Source organism: Leucopleurus acutus (genome assembly GCF_964270905.1).
Source record: "Leucopleurus acutus genome assembly, chromosome: 1".
Lineage (NCBI taxonomy): Eukaryota > Metazoa > Chordata > Mammalia > Artiodactyla > Delphinidae > Leucopleurus > Leucopleurus acutus.
In genome coordinates, this window is record NC_139142.1 from 183953936 (window position 1) to 183969469 (window position 15534).

The 15534-nt window shown below is 38.5% G+C and overlaps 1 protein-coding gene across 1 annotated transcript in view; it reads left to right on the top strand.

Annotated features, from left to right (window-relative positions):
• The window catches only part of CDC123 (cell division cycle 123), a 56087-nt gene that overhangs the window by 13701 nt on the left and 26852 nt on the right, over positions 1-15534 (top strand). Inside the window, exons 5-6 of the mRNA XM_082842951.1 lie at positions 4413-4508; positions 7440-7546. Of these exons, the coding sequence (XP_082699077.1) occupies positions 4413-4508; positions 7440-7546 (203 nt within the window). The remainder of the gene's footprint in view (positions 1-4412; positions 4509-7439; positions 7547-15534) is intronic.

The window sequence follows — 15534 nt, forward strand, 5'->3', positions numbered from 1 at the left end:
CTCAGTGATGGGACAGACCTACATCGCCTGTCTCCTCGTACAAGGCACAGAAGGACACATCACCTGCCAACAATGCACAACCTGAATCCAGTCGTGAGGAAACAACCAGCAAACTGAACGTTTTAGAAATTACATAGAGTCGCTGCCCTGTACTCTCCAAAACGTCACGGTCATGAAAGATAAAGAGCAACAGAGAGAGGAAATGTTACAGCTGAAAGGAGATTAAGGAGACACGACAAGGAAATGCAGTGCTCGATTCTAGACTGGGTCCTGAGCCAGAGGAAAATGTTCCGTTTTTCTTTTGCTATAAAAGACCTTATCAGGACAATGGGCACATTTTGAATAATATCCATAGATGAAATAATGGTATTGTATCCACGTTACCTCCCTGATTTTGATAATTTGGCTGGGTTATGTAAAAAAAAGTTACTGCTTTACACACACACACACACACACACACACACACCACACACACATCCCCCCCCACACACACCCCACATCCCCCCACCCCCACACACCCACCCCTACCCCTGCCTACTTATATGTAGAAAGGGAGTTGAGGGGGAGAATGATAAAGCAATGTGGTAAAGTGCCTGAGTGAAGAGTGTGTCGAAATTCTTGTTACTCTTCTTTTAATGCTTCTGAAAGTCTCAAATTATTTCAAAATAAAAAATTAAAAAGTGATTGTGTTTCACTGGGGAGAGCTAGATGTTGGGCAGGGGAGCTTTCAGGGCAGAAGAGCACTCTCAGAAGAGGAATGTGAGCCAGGACCCAAGGAGGGAAAATTACCACTGCAAGTAATTAGTAATTAGTGTAGTGACAGAAATGCCAAATTAAAAATGGAACCAAGTAGTCGAGATGGGTAAATTCCAAAGGCACAATGGTGAATTTCAAAGAGCAAGTCGCCAAAAGTATAGATATCAAGTGACAACAGTTACTTTAAATTTTTTAAATGTTATGTTTTATGGACAGGCACACGTAGTATAACATCAGGACTGTAGAAGAATATGCCCACTCCTGTAATGATGGTTGCCTGTGGGGAGAGGGAAGCATTAGGGAGGAGAGCAAGGAGATTAGGAACTTCATTAGTATCTGTGATGTTTTTTCCTTAAGAAACTTAAAGGTCTGGATCAGACATGTCAAACTGTTGAATGTATGGATCCAGGTATATATTTTTTGTATATTTAAAACATTTATTTCATGATTAAAACTTTTTTTTAAAGAAATAACCTTTCTGATGGGTGTGATACAGGGGGGCTGTGGTGGGTAAAGTTGGAAAGATAGGTGAGTTTGGATCATAGAAAGTCCATGGATATGATTTAAAATGTGGATTTTATCTGACTTAAAACAGGAACCTTTTCTCAGACAACTGAGGTGTTCCGCGAATTTAAAATCGACTTGAACTGTGAGCTTAAAAGAACCCTATTACTAGTTAAATCTGTTAAAAGATAATTTTCAGGAAAAGGTAGAATAATGACAACACGTTGAAGGCTGTATTTAACTCATGAGGGAACCAGGCAGATGTTATAACTGTCTCAAAAGAGAACCCAAAGGACAGACACATTTATAGATTAGGAGTATTGAGATGAATACGTGGGAGGGAAGATAGCTGATTTCCACCAGACAGGATAGAATTTTCACGTCTGTAGAAATACTTCTCATTGTTTTCACTTACCTATAATTCACCAAGTTGTAAACTAGCTCGCAGACCCAGATAGAATCAGGTAACCCAGAAAGTGCTGTATGTATAGAATTCATAGTCTTTCACTGAAAGCACAGATTTTTCTGTACAATACATAAACTTTTCGTCATTTAAATTTGTTTTAGTATCCTTATGGCAGGATTTCTTAAAGTTGAATAATTGGAGGATTTGAGGGAATCGATTGCCTCTTTTAAAATGTATCAATGATACAGAATAGCCAATACTTTACAATAACTATAAATGAAGTATAACCTTTAAAAATTGTGAATCACTATATTGTATACCTATAACTTATATGGTAAAGAAAAAATGTAATACGGAAATATAAAGCAGTCCTTATATGCGAAGTTTTATGGGATAGGAAAATTAAACTGTTTTGTCTTTGAAGATCGAACCCCTCATATTGTACAATTTGTGTAACTGTGCCATTTATCAAAAATATTGCTAATGCAGATCTTAGATGACTTTTTATGGATAGAGCTCTAGGGTAGCCAAACCAGCAACTTCAGGGGATTCTAAGGAAATTACTGCCTTAACAGAAATGAGGGAGAGATGAATGGAAGATAACGGACTCAAAGCTGTTATTCGTTTTGTAAACCTCTCTAAATGGCTGCAGTTTAGTTTCACGTATCTAAGCAGAAGAAGAATAACAGAGGATGGAGACGGAGGCAGGCTGTCAGATAACTAACTGAAAGATGCTGCTGACTAGTCCAGAGGTCACGTACACCTGCAGCAGAAAGAAAGGAAGTCCAACCTGCCCTTGATCTCTGCCTGCACTCACTAGCCTGTTGCTTAAAGCTGGTATCTTGTCTGGGGAATATGTTACCTCTTTTTTTTTTTTTTTTAACTTTCATTTTTTGGTCTGCGTCTCTGTGACTTGAGTCATAGTTTTTTCTCTGTCATAACTGGATTAGATCTTGGGGATCAGCATAAGCCATTTTTCTTTTTGGTATTTGATTATTTATTGCTGAATAACAAGTCATCCTAAAACTTTGTGACTTGAAACAATAATAATCATTTCCTTTTTTAATTTTAAAAAATTTTATACAATTTTTAAAGGTTATACTCCATTTACAGTTTTACAAAATAATGCATCATTCCTTGTGTCGTACAATAATATATCCTTGTAGCCTCTCTTACACCCAGTAGTTTGTACCTCCCACTCCCTTAGCTTATTCTAGACCTATTGTAACTTTTTTTCCCCTTGTGGAAGAACTTGTCATGACTGGACTTTTTCAGTATTTGCAGTTGCCAGTAGGGGGCAGCAAATACAAAGGAAAAAAGTGACTGCAGAGCATCAGTGTTAGTGTTTTTGTATTCTTGTCTCTCCTGCAGGCCCCACTTCCATCTCTCTTACTCTCCTTTTCTCTACTTTATGTCCATGTGCTCCTGATGGTGACAGAAGGCTCGAGGGAGAGCATAATTGTAATTACGTTTACGTTCTGTCACCACTGTATTTCTACTTACTTCCTGGTTGAAACAACACTTAGAATGTTTTGGTTACTCACCAATATAAAATACACATTTTAGGGACTTCCCTGGTGGCACAGTGGTTAAGAATCCGCCTGCCAATGCAGGGGACACGGGTTCGAGCCCTTGTCCGGGAAGATCCCACATGCCGTGGAACAACTAAGCCCGTGCACCACAACTACTGAGCCTGCGCTCTAGAGCCCATGAGCCACAACTGCTGAGCCCATGTGCCACAACTACTGAAGCCCGCGCGCCTAGATCCTGTGCTCTGCAACAAGAGAAGCCACTGCAACGAGAAGCCCGCGCACCACAACGAAGAGTAGCCCCCGCTCGCCACAACTGGAGAAAGCCCGCGCGCAGTAACGAAGACCCAGTGCAGCCAAAAATAAATAAATAAATAAATAAATTTGTAAAAAATAAAAATAGGGCTTCCCTGGTGGCGCAGTGGTTGAGAGTCCGCCTGCCGATGCAGGGGACACGGGTTCGTGCCCCAGTCCGGGAAGATCCCACATGCCGCGGAGCGGCTGGGCCCGTGAGCCATGGCCGCTGGCGTCCGGAGCCTGTGCTCCACAACGGGAGGGGCCACAGCAGTGAGAAGCCCGCGTACCACAAAAAAAATAAATAAATAAAAACTTAAAAAATACACATTTTAAAATCAACCAGAAAGGAAAGAACATTTTAACTTCACCAAGGTCCTATTTTTAAATTTTGTTTATATTAAAACTTATCCGGAAATAGCAGCGTTTAAATACAGTTAACCACATAATTTATTTCTTATTCTCATGAAGCCTTTTGGGGAAACGTCCAAGAATCTTTTCCTGAAAATGGAAAGGCTTCTGGCCCTTAAGTGCGAGGTATTATTTCTGAGAATTGGAGTGTATGCACAGGTGATATTCTATCTGTCTCTTTTCATTTAATAGATACTGGTTTTATAGGTGCTAAGAGAACCATTCATTCCTTCCTCACATCCCCAGGTGCCTTGTAACATCTGTCTCTTCAGCTTTGTGGGTCTTGATTGTTTTGGAAAGTGCCATTGGCACTTGTTATTTTTTTTCCTTTTCAGATAAATGCTATTTGATCATTGATTTTATTTAGCTGAGTTCAGAAATTCTGATAGTAATTTGTATTCTAAGTTATTTTTTATGCCCTGAAGTGTTGAATTTTGGGATTCTGAACTTGTTTTCTGTATTTGTTGTGATGATACTGACTTGCCCCAATGATTTCTTCTTTATCTCTGTAGGCACCAGAATTTCCTGAGTTCACCACTAAAGTCCAAGAAGCTATCAATTCCCTGGGGGGCAGTGTATTTCCAAAGCTTAACTGGAGCGCCCCAAGGGTAGGAACACATCAGTAAATCTCTCACTGTGTGAATATTATTTGTTTTGCTATTCCATTTCGCTTTATGTCCTCACAGAGGGTCTGATTATATTCCTAATTCTAGGGAATCCCGTGGAATTTATTTTTATTTTCCCCCCGTTATTTTATTTTCCTGATTCTGCAGTGCGCTTCCCTGGGTCTGTGAAATGCTGTATATTTTGCCAATTGACAGTTTCAACCTCTTGTGTTGCTGATTGCGCTAGAAATCTGAGAAAAGCCTTTCTCTACCCTTTTCAAAACTTCACCTGCTCAGTTTGACAGAGAGATTTTTCTCTATTGAAAGGTAATAAAAATTAAAATGTTGTAGGATCTAGAAACAGCGGTTTGACAGATCACCTGACGTTTTCTTAAATTGTGTTTTATCATTTCAACATTTCATTGACAAGGTTTTTTTTTAAGTTAAGGTCTGAAGGAAAATTCGTTATTTTTTCTACTACAGTAGAAAACAGTTTTATGTCAGCAAGGCTCATTTAAGGAATCAACACTTATCTGCATTTTCAAAAAATCATCTCATGTGCTTATCTTTTCTTATTCTAACATGAATGATAAATTGTACTTAATCTAATTTTTGTTTTTACTTATTAAAATTAGTGACACATATACATTTAAATTAATTTTTATTGGAGTATAGTTGCTTTACAATGTTGTGTTAGCTTCTACTACACAGCAAAATGAATCAGCTATACAAATACATATATCCCCTCCCTTTTGGATTCCCCTCCCATTCAGATCACCACAGTGCATTAGGTAGAGTTCCCTGTGCTATACAGTATGTTCCCATCAGTTGTCTATTTTATACATAGTATCAATAGTGTATATGTGTCAATCCCAAGCTCCCAGTTCATCCCACCCCACCTGTTTCCCCCTTTCTCTACATCTGTGTCTCTATTTCTGCTTTGCAAATAAGGTCACCTATACCATTTTTCTAAATTCCGCATATATGCATTAATATATGTATTTGTTTTTCTCTTTCTGACTGACTTCACTCTGTATGACACACTCTAGGTCCATCCACGTCTCTACAAATGACCCTATTTCATTCCTTTTTATGGCTGAGTAATATTCCATTGTTTTACATATACAAAATAGTTTAAATTTTCAGAAGATCTGGAAGCTTCCTACAGAAATCAGCCAGTTCTGACACCCGTTTTGCTTCACTATTTCCCACTGCTCAGAGGCAGCTGTTTTCAAATATTTTAGTACCTTCTTCTGTTATTTTCCTCTACTTCTCTGTTCTTTTGTCTTAGATGTTTATTACTGACTTCCTGCTTTAGAACAGAAAGTTTCAGCTCTGTTTCATCTCCTGTCCCCACTACTTTATTTATTTATTTATTTATTTATTTATCTACCGTATCTATTTATTTATATCTATTTATTTATTTATTTTTGGTTGCATTGGGTCTTTGTTGCTGCTCGGGCTTTCTCTAGTTGCATTGAGCGGGGGCTACTCTCCGTCGTGGTGCATGAGCTTCTTATTTCAGTGGCTTCTCGTTGTGAAGCATGGGCTCTAGGTGCACAGGCTCAGTAGTTGTGGCTCGCGGGCTCTAGAGCACAGGCTCAATAGTTGTGGCGCATGAGCTTAGTTGCTCCACGGCATGTGGGATCTTCCTGGACCAGGGCTTGAACCTGTGTCCCCTGCATTGGCAGGTGGATTCTTAACCACTGAGCCACCAGGGAAGGCCCGTCCCCACTGCTTTCTGTTCCACTGTCCTCATCATCAGAATGGCATACTTTGATTAGACAAGTATTCAGTGTTTCTCATATTATGTTTATGCAAACACTACGTCCATATCTGATATATACCGTACATTGCTTGTGTTTTCTTATTCAACATTTTGTTTTCCCTGGAGTTAATAACTGTCTTGTTTATTCAGTTGCATGGTTTTCTATGTATATACTGTTGTTTTAGTGGAGTTAAATTTGTGTGTTCAGTATACCATCTTTAACCAGAAGTTCATCATCCTTTTTCATTTGGAGAAATTTTAAAGAAGTTATTATAAAGAAGTTATTGAAACTCATTTTTAGTTTATCTATGAGCAGTAATTTGAGTTGTGCTTGACTACTGATCTGGCTTGAGGCTTTCTAGTTAAAATGCATAGATTATTTGTGATTTTAAGTTATTCCTTCATTTATTTTTTATTTATTGAGTGCCGACTGTGTTCCAGTGCTTTCTTTCATACACTGTGGATAACTGGACATTTTTTTTGCAATCATTAGTTTTCCCAATTACTGTCCTGTGTCTGATCTGTCTATGGGAGAAGTACGTTTTTTTAAACTACTTAATTATTCTATCATTTTTAGGCATATTTCGCTGAAGTTTGTGCCTCCTGTGTCTGCTCTTCTTACTTTTTTTTGTGCATATATTTGAGGCTTTCACCATTTAAAATTGTGATGGTTCAGAATATGTCACCTCCTCCCTCCCAGATTTGATAGACATGGGTCTTAACTGTTGCAGTCATCCAGCTTCAGGGTTCCAGCCGTCTCTCCCCAGAAACAGGAAGAAAGGAAGGTTCTCTATTTTCTTAGTCGCTGGTCAGGCTGTTTTTTCATTCCTGAATCTTCTAGCTGAAGTGTCAGCATTTCTGATATCTCTTTATCCCCCTTCTTTCATCATCAGTGAGGAAGACATAGAGCAGTGCTTGGGCCTGAGCTGAAAGGTGAGAACCTGAACATCTTGGTTCAAAACTGAGTATCCGACATGCAGTGGTGATGCTGTTACTTGTTTAGAACTGTAACTTGACATTTGACAGTATAGCTAAAATTTCTTACCTGACTTTTTTCTTCAGCCCCTTCAGGTTATATGCATTGTTGATTTTGGCTATAGGCTTGAACTTCATTCATAGCAACTAACTTGGAATATATACTAAGTAACATGTGCTCTGTTATTTAGGACGCATACTGGATAGCAATGAATAGTTCTCTGAAATGTAAAACTCTCAGCGACATCTTCCTACTGTTCAAGAGTTCTGATTTCATCACTCGTGACTTCACCCAACCGTAAGTATGTCTCTTGTTCTCTTATGTCAGTAGTTTCAGTACTTGTGAGTTTTTCTACAGATGAAATTCCATTAGTTCTAGTACTATTGTAAACAACAGATCCACATACCAAGGCTGTTTCATTTTCTCAAATGACCTATTAAAGCAAACCTTTCTTTTCCATTGACAGCTAATGCTGTACAATGAATATCCCTAAATATCAAGGGCTTTCTGTGTATCTGCCCAGTAAATATAGTGGTAATTTTTTTCTTATTATAAAGCTAATATATGCTTATCATAGAAAAATAAAAGTGGGGACTATAACTAAACAAAAACAGGAAATGTGAGAGCATTCATGATCTCGCCACAGTTGGTTTTATATACTTCCAGGATTCTGTCTGTGCATAGGTATAATATAGATACACCTGTCTCTAACTGTATTCCAGTTTTTTAAAACAAAAATGGGATCATATAGTTCATATTGCTTATGAGGCTGCTTTTGCACTTAATCAGTATATATCAAACATCTTTATGTGTCATTAAATATTAAACACATCATTCTTTTAAACTTGCTTCAGAGTATTCCACTGGACAGCTATAGCATCATTTATTTCATTAGTTCCCTCTTCTTATTTGTCTCTTTTCTCTTCTTCTTAGTCCTGCAGTGAATATCCTTGAGCTAAATCTTTGCGTGCTTTCCTGATTTTTTTTCCTTAGGATAAATTCCTAGACATGGACTTGCTGTTTTCTTCCCTCTGCTAGTTACTCTGTAACTAATCCTTCATCGTAGGCAGACAGCCCACCTGCACTGCTGCACTGTAGGCGATCTCTTTATGCTTCTTTTGTTCTGTCATCAAACAGCAGTTATTCTTCTAGATTTCTTATCCTACCCCATTTTTAGATCCGAAATATCAATTAAACTAACTTTTTATCTGATCTCTAAAATAAAGCATATCAAAAAACCTAGAAACTAAGCAGGTACACAGGTGAATACATACATACCTCATGTATGCATGCCACTTCCTCCCCATCCATCCAGTTCAGTTTGCCCTGCTCATTCATCCCCTTTCAGCCTCAAATCCTTTTTTGAAGAGGAGCCTGGCATAAAGAAAATACATTCCCTACAGGTCAGTTGTGCATCATCGCTTTTGCATCTGGTTCTGCAGCTTGGGCATATGGTTTTAGTATTAAATTAAGAAAACGAAGTTAAGTAATAATAAATGAGTGTGATTGTATCGCTAGTTTATTATAAAAGGACTTTACCTGTATTGGTTTTTCTAGTTCACTTACAGAAAAAGCTTTATGTTGTTCTGACATTTAGGTGTCAGCCTTTTATGGTTGTGTTGGCACAGGTGTTATGAGGTGTTTGCTTTAGTAATAATGCAGCAGCATTTTCGTTCTGGGAGACACCCTCTGATTAGAGGAAGTCGTGGCCCTCTCTTTTTTTTGCCATTGTAGAGCTTTTTGATATTGAATGCTTTTGTAAAGAGGCCTTGGAATATATTACGTTAAAATACTCTGTACCTGTTAATTCATTTGATACGGATTTTTATGCACCTTTGATATTAGTTGCAGTGAGTATATGAGGACATTTCCTCTCCAAAAATTATAAATCACTTCTAACTCTCTGTGGTTGATGGCTTTTAAATCATCTTTGCACCCTAGCAACCTGCTGGCTCCTCTTAGCCCACCTCTCCTTTTTTGTCTTACATGAATTTAGCCCCGATTCCAGTGAAGGGTAGAAATACCAGTCAGTCATTTTGCGTTTTGTACTTTTTGACTTTTGCATGGGGAAGAAGTTAAATCAGCAAGTACATTTGAGGCCTTGGATTAGGAGTGTTTATCCACAGAATACCATCTTTCTCCTCATGTAAATAATTGGGAGTTGGCAGGATAAACACCAAGCCCTGGGCTTGCAGCCTTTCAGACCGGTGGTACTCACAGTCACCTTTTCTGGAAATGTTTGTCGGTAGTCAGTTGCGTAACAATAAGTCTTGTTACTCCAGAAAAATCCCTATTGATTGGGTCTTTAATGAAAGATGAACTTTTGTCACAGAGGCCTTTCTGGACCCCTTAAATATTAAGAATACAATACTTTAAATTGGACAGGATCTTATCAGTGATTTAATTTGACTCTTCAGTCAGTTAGAAAATTGAGGCCTGAATCTGCTCGGTAATTTGTTTCCATCAACTAGTTAATAGAACCAAAACCAGAATATAATTTCAGTAACGTCATTCTAAATGTTCTCTGTATTTTCACTTAATAAAGTTATAAATTCCTTCTTTTCTAAATGCTTCAAAGTAAAATATTATAGAATGTGATAAAAGATAAAATATTATAGTATATAATTATGTACATAAAATTATGTAATGTTATGAAAATTATGTTATACTCTTTGGAAGCTTGCTTCAACAAGAGAAACAAAGATGTTATAGTTAGGATTACAGGTTAACAGAGGGCCAACCAAAAAGAGTTCACACACACTGTTTTTAAAAATACATTATTTAGCAAGGAGTCTGGAGATGGGCTATTTCCATCTATAATGGTTAAGTCACAGCTCATCAGGGTCACCAGGGACCAGGTTCTTTCAGTCTTTCTCTCTGTCATCCTTGGCTTACTGGCTTGGTATTTGGGTTTATCACCTAATGGTTACAAGGTGGCTGGTATTTTGCAGGTATGGCATGAAGATGACTATATCTTAGTCAAAAATATGAGGGGGTGCATCTAATTCCTCTCATTCTTCTCTGTCTGTGAGCAAGTAAAGCATTCTGGAAGCTTCCCAGGAGACTTCCTGATAGGCTCACGGTCACACAGTTACTCAGCCTCATCCAGTAGTTGGCAGAGGGAACAGAGACGCCATGATTGGTTTAGAGCAGAGGCTCTCCAACTTTAGCTCGGATTAGAGTCACCTGGAGAATTTGGTAAAACACGGCTTGCTGGTCCCCACCCCCAGAGTTTCTGATTCACTAGGCTGGGAGTGGGGCCCAAGAATATAATTTCTAACCTGTTCCCAGGTGACCCTGCTGCTGCGGGTGCAGGCCCGCGCCTTGAGGGCTGTGTGCTTAGATGTACATGTGCATCCCTGGGATTCCACAGGTCCACCTGTCCTCCTCTGAACAGTCACAGAATTTTGTTGGCAAGGATAAAGGTTGGGAATAGCTAGAGGGTAGACCACCAGTACTGTCTGCCACAGTTGTAATTTGACATGGACTAGTAAGTACTCTTATTCTTTCTGTTTGTCAAGTGGTTATTGTACCCAAGAAGCTTTAAAAAGTGGAGGTTGAAATATTGACACCATTAGCATAATCTGTCTGCATTATACTTGCTGAGTGAATTATTTGCCCAGATAAACTTTCTATGTAATTAGACTTGTTGAGTCAGAAGGCTGCTTTCACTGGTTATTTTATTGATTAGGTGTCACTTCAGTAGGCCAAGGCCAGAAAAAAAATATCTGGTATTCAATTGGCATTTAGAAGAAAGGGCTGAGAGAGAACTAATCCATTAATTGTTTCTCTGAAGGGCTCATGACTAAGGAAGTTAGAGTTACTAGAGATCAGGAAAGTTTACTTGTCATAGTAATTCAAGCACAGTTATGATCAGCACAATTTTTATACGTTTTGTTCTTAAGATTATCACAAAACTGGTGCTGCTAAAATTCAGCAGCAAACAGTTTCAAAAGTAAAATGTTCTACCTAAGTTGGACGTAACAGAACCTATTCCTTGTGATTTTTAAGGCCCATTTATTTAGGTGACAGTTTTTCACTTTAGATTGTTATAATTTTATTGTATTTTTTTATTGAAGTGTAGCTGATTTACAATGTTTTGTTAGATTGTTATAATTTTAGAGAGCATATTTTCTCTCTTTTTGAAGAATTCTATGAAAATTCTAATGAACTCACCCAATCACCCTTAATTCAGTATCATTTTTTATCTTTCCTTTTCCACCACCAGTGAGATGTAAAAAATGGAATCTGTGTACCTGAACTCTCATTTTAGATCCTAATGAGCAGTAAAATCTTCAGCACCAGAACTTTGATGCTAAATATTCCCTGGGTGCCATGTTTTTCTTTTTTATTTCGGCCCTTGACATAACTTTTTTTCCTTATATACGTAAGAGTTGTTTTCTGTGAGGTATAATACCGTAACCTTCCAACGTTTTAGGAAAGCTTATGAATAAGGATGTGCCCTAGTAAATAGCTAGGCAGTAAAGAGTCTGCCACTTTAAAGCATTGTGATTTTGTGTACTGCCACCTTATAAAGCTTTAATGATGATGTTTTTTTCTGATAGGAATGATCGAATTGTGATCTTAGTGTATTTAGGCGGTACCTAAGTTGTCTAGAGTCAGTTCACGTAGTTATTACTCTCCGAGTTTACTAATACTGTGATTTCTCTTTCCCCCATTCCTGCCACGTTGACTGGCCCGCACTAGAGAACTCACACAATTTAAGTTGGTAGCACTGTAAGTCTGCTCCTCCAATGCCAGAGTCTAACACCTCACCCGTAACAAATAGGATTCATCTTTAACTCCAGTGTTCTCCACTAGAGCAGTCTCTTGGATTCTACTTCCATGGAGCTCTTTCTAGTTCAGTGTATTTCTTAATGTAGCACAGCTCATCAGATACACGTATCCTTCTTTCTTTGTAACAAAGCATATACTACATCCATAGTTTTCTCATTGTCTGCATTCCCCTAGTTCCACACACGGGCATCCTTACCATTGAACGTATCGCCTTTGTTCTCTTTCAATGTGTGAAATAGTTGGAACATCATGATAAAAGCTATGTGTTGATCACAGTTAAGAGGTTCACAGAAAAGAGTATGTCCATCTTAAGACATGTTTAGGGCATCATGAATGTGCCTATTTATAGTAAGACCATTTGGCTGGTAGGACATGCAACCTGAAGTTTAAGTTGAGGGAATGACTTGGAAAGTAGCTTGGGTAGAAGTAAAAGAAAGACAAGAAAGATGACATTCCTGTCAGTCGTCAGTGGCAGTTAAGCACAGTTCTTACAGTTTTAGGCTAGGATCTTTTTTTCCCCTTTCTTTCTTTTCTTCTTCTTTCTAAAACTTTGTATCTAACATATTGGTCTCCAAAATTCCTGTTAACTGGTTCACTGCAAAATATATTAAAAATGTACTGGTGGGGCTTCCCTGGTGGCGCAGTGGTTGAGAGTCTGCCTGCCAGTGCAGGGGACACGGGTTCGTGCCCCGGTCCGGGAGGATCCCACATGTCGCGGAGCGGCTGGGCCCGTGAGCCATGGCTGCTGAGCCTGTGCGTCCGGAGCCTGTGCTCCGCAACGGGAGAGGCCACAGCAGTGAGAGGCCCACGTACCGCAAAAAAAAAGAAAAAAAAATGTACTGGCATAATTTCATAGTAGCTTTCAACAGAGTAGACCTTTGGTTATTTGTTTTTTTTGCTTTTTTCGGTCTTTACCGTGATTGTACCCGAGAATACTTTTATTTTGTAATTCACATTGTAGATTATATGACATTAATTATTTAATAACACCTGTGGGTTTTGTCTTTTTTGTTTTTGTTTTTTCCGTACCACTTGGCATGTGGGATCTTAGTTCCCCAAGTGCAGAGTCTTACCCAGTGGACCACCAACGAAGTCCCAATAATACCTGTGTTTATTTTGAAGTTTTTTTTGTTTTTTTTTTCTTATTTTTGGCTGCGTTGAGTCTTCTTTGCTGTACGTGGGCTTTCTTGGTGCTTTGTGACCACCTGGATGGGTGGGATAGGGAGGGTGGGAGGGAGGGAGACACAAGAGGGAGGAGATACGGGAACATATGTATATGTATAACTGATTCACTTTGTTATAAAACAGAAACTAACACACCATTTTAAAACAGTTATACTCCAATAAAGATGTAAAAAAAAAAACAACAACCAGAGAGCAAAGGCAAATTTTGTGGCAAGAAACAGCAGTAAAACTGTCAGCAGGTTTCTCAACAGGAATATTGTTTCATCTAGTCCTACCCAGGAAGGGCCTGGGTCCTGGAGGGTGGAGATGGATATAGAACAATGCAGATGCCTGTATTGTTTCTCATCTGTATGGGACACTTATCAATCTGGACCTAGACTAATTTCGGGTTATAACTTGAGGAATTCTCTAACAGTTGCCCAAATTCCAAGGTGATCACGAATGATTCCATATTATTTCATAATTCAGGCAAATTTTTCAAGTGTTATTTAAATGTGTTCGTTAACACAGGGGAAGTGTTAGGTATTATGACATATTTCTTGCTTTTGCTCATAAATTATAACATGTATTATAATTTTATATTATATGCTGAGTTGGGATTTGAGAATTTATACTCGTTCTTACCATGACTTTTAAATTACGTGTTCATAGAAACGAAAGCTAAAGTAGACTTAGCAATTCAGTATTCTTTCTCTGTAAATTGCTTTCCTTAATCTTAACTTGCTGTTACCTCTCTGAGGTCCTGCTTTCTTTTAGCAATTAAGAAACTGTTATTTTTGGAAATGAGAGAATCAGCTTTTTTTTCTCCATTGCAGATGCAAGTGTTTGGATCATCTGTGTTCTTGGTTCAGTCAGTTAAGAGAATAATACAAACATTTTTATATTTGATATGAATGAAGATATTTTATCATTTCTGTTAGGATACTCATATTTTCTGCTAGTATTGTTTCTACTAATATTTTCAGTGTAGTAAGAAGCCTTGATTTAAGGATTTCTTTCTTTTTCCTTTCTTGATGTAACCTGGAATTTTTGAACCGTAATTTATATAAGGATTTGTAAGCATTCAAGTGTTGTTAATACTCTAAATATCTTAACACATTTTTGCTTTTTAAATCTACTTCCTCCAGAATATAAATGGAATTTAAATATTGATACACAGTGTTTTTTGCGGTATTTCAGCTGAGCTCCTAAAAATGTTGTTGACCTTCACATTCAGTCTTAATTAGGTGGCTCTGCACTTTCCTCTCCTTTCAGAGACTGTACTTGACCATCTGATTAATCATCTTAATAAGAAAAAGCCTTGTACAGTAATCTCATGTAGCACATATGTTCTCACATCTACCTTCTGAAACTAGTCAAGGTTTTTAACTAACATTAAATGTTAAACCTATCACCACTTAAAAAATAAAGTTATGGGATGGTAGAATGCAAATGTGTATTAAAATGTATACCTGTTTTAAAGTAGCAAATGAGGATTAACCAAGGGTTGAAATCAATATTTGTAGGAATATAGAAGCATTAAAAAATTTAGATAATGAAGACCTGTGTTTTGGAAGTGTTTGTTTATTCGAATTCCTTTGTCATTTCTCTCCTCCCATCTCCCTTGTATATATATATATTTTTTTAATTTAATTTAATTTATTTTATTTTTCGCTGCGTTGGGTCTTCATTGCTGGGCGCGGGCTTTTCTCTGGTTGTGGTGAGCTGAGGCTACTCTTTGTTACAGTGTTCAGGCTTCTCATTGCGGTGGCTTCTCTTCTTGCGGAGCATGCAGAGCTTGCTCAGCGTGCAGGCTCTAGAGCACAGGCTCAGTAGCTCAGTAGTTGTGGCACACGGACTTAGTTGCTCCACGGCATGTGGGATCTTCCCGGACCAGAGCTCGAACCCGAGTCCCCTGCATTGGCAGGCAGATTCTTAACCACTGCGCCACCAGGGAAGCCCTTCCTGGAATATTTTAGATACATTTAAATTTTAAAAAAACGATAGGCAGTTCAGTTTTATCATGATAATTACTGGTTAATTGAAAGCTAAAATATTAACTTTTTTTTTTTAATTTATTTTTGGCTGCGTTGGGTCTTTGTTGCGGGCTTTCTCTCATTGTGGCGAGCGGGGGCTACTCTTCGTTGCAGTGCGCGGGCTTCTCATTGGGGTGGCTTCTCTTGTTGCGGAGCACGGGCTCTAGGCGTGTGGGCTTCAGTAGTTGTGGCTCGCGGGCTCTAGAGCGCAGGCTCAGTAGTTGTGGCGCACGGGCTTAGTTGCTCCACGGCATGTAGGATCTTCCCGGACCAGGGCTCGAACCTGTG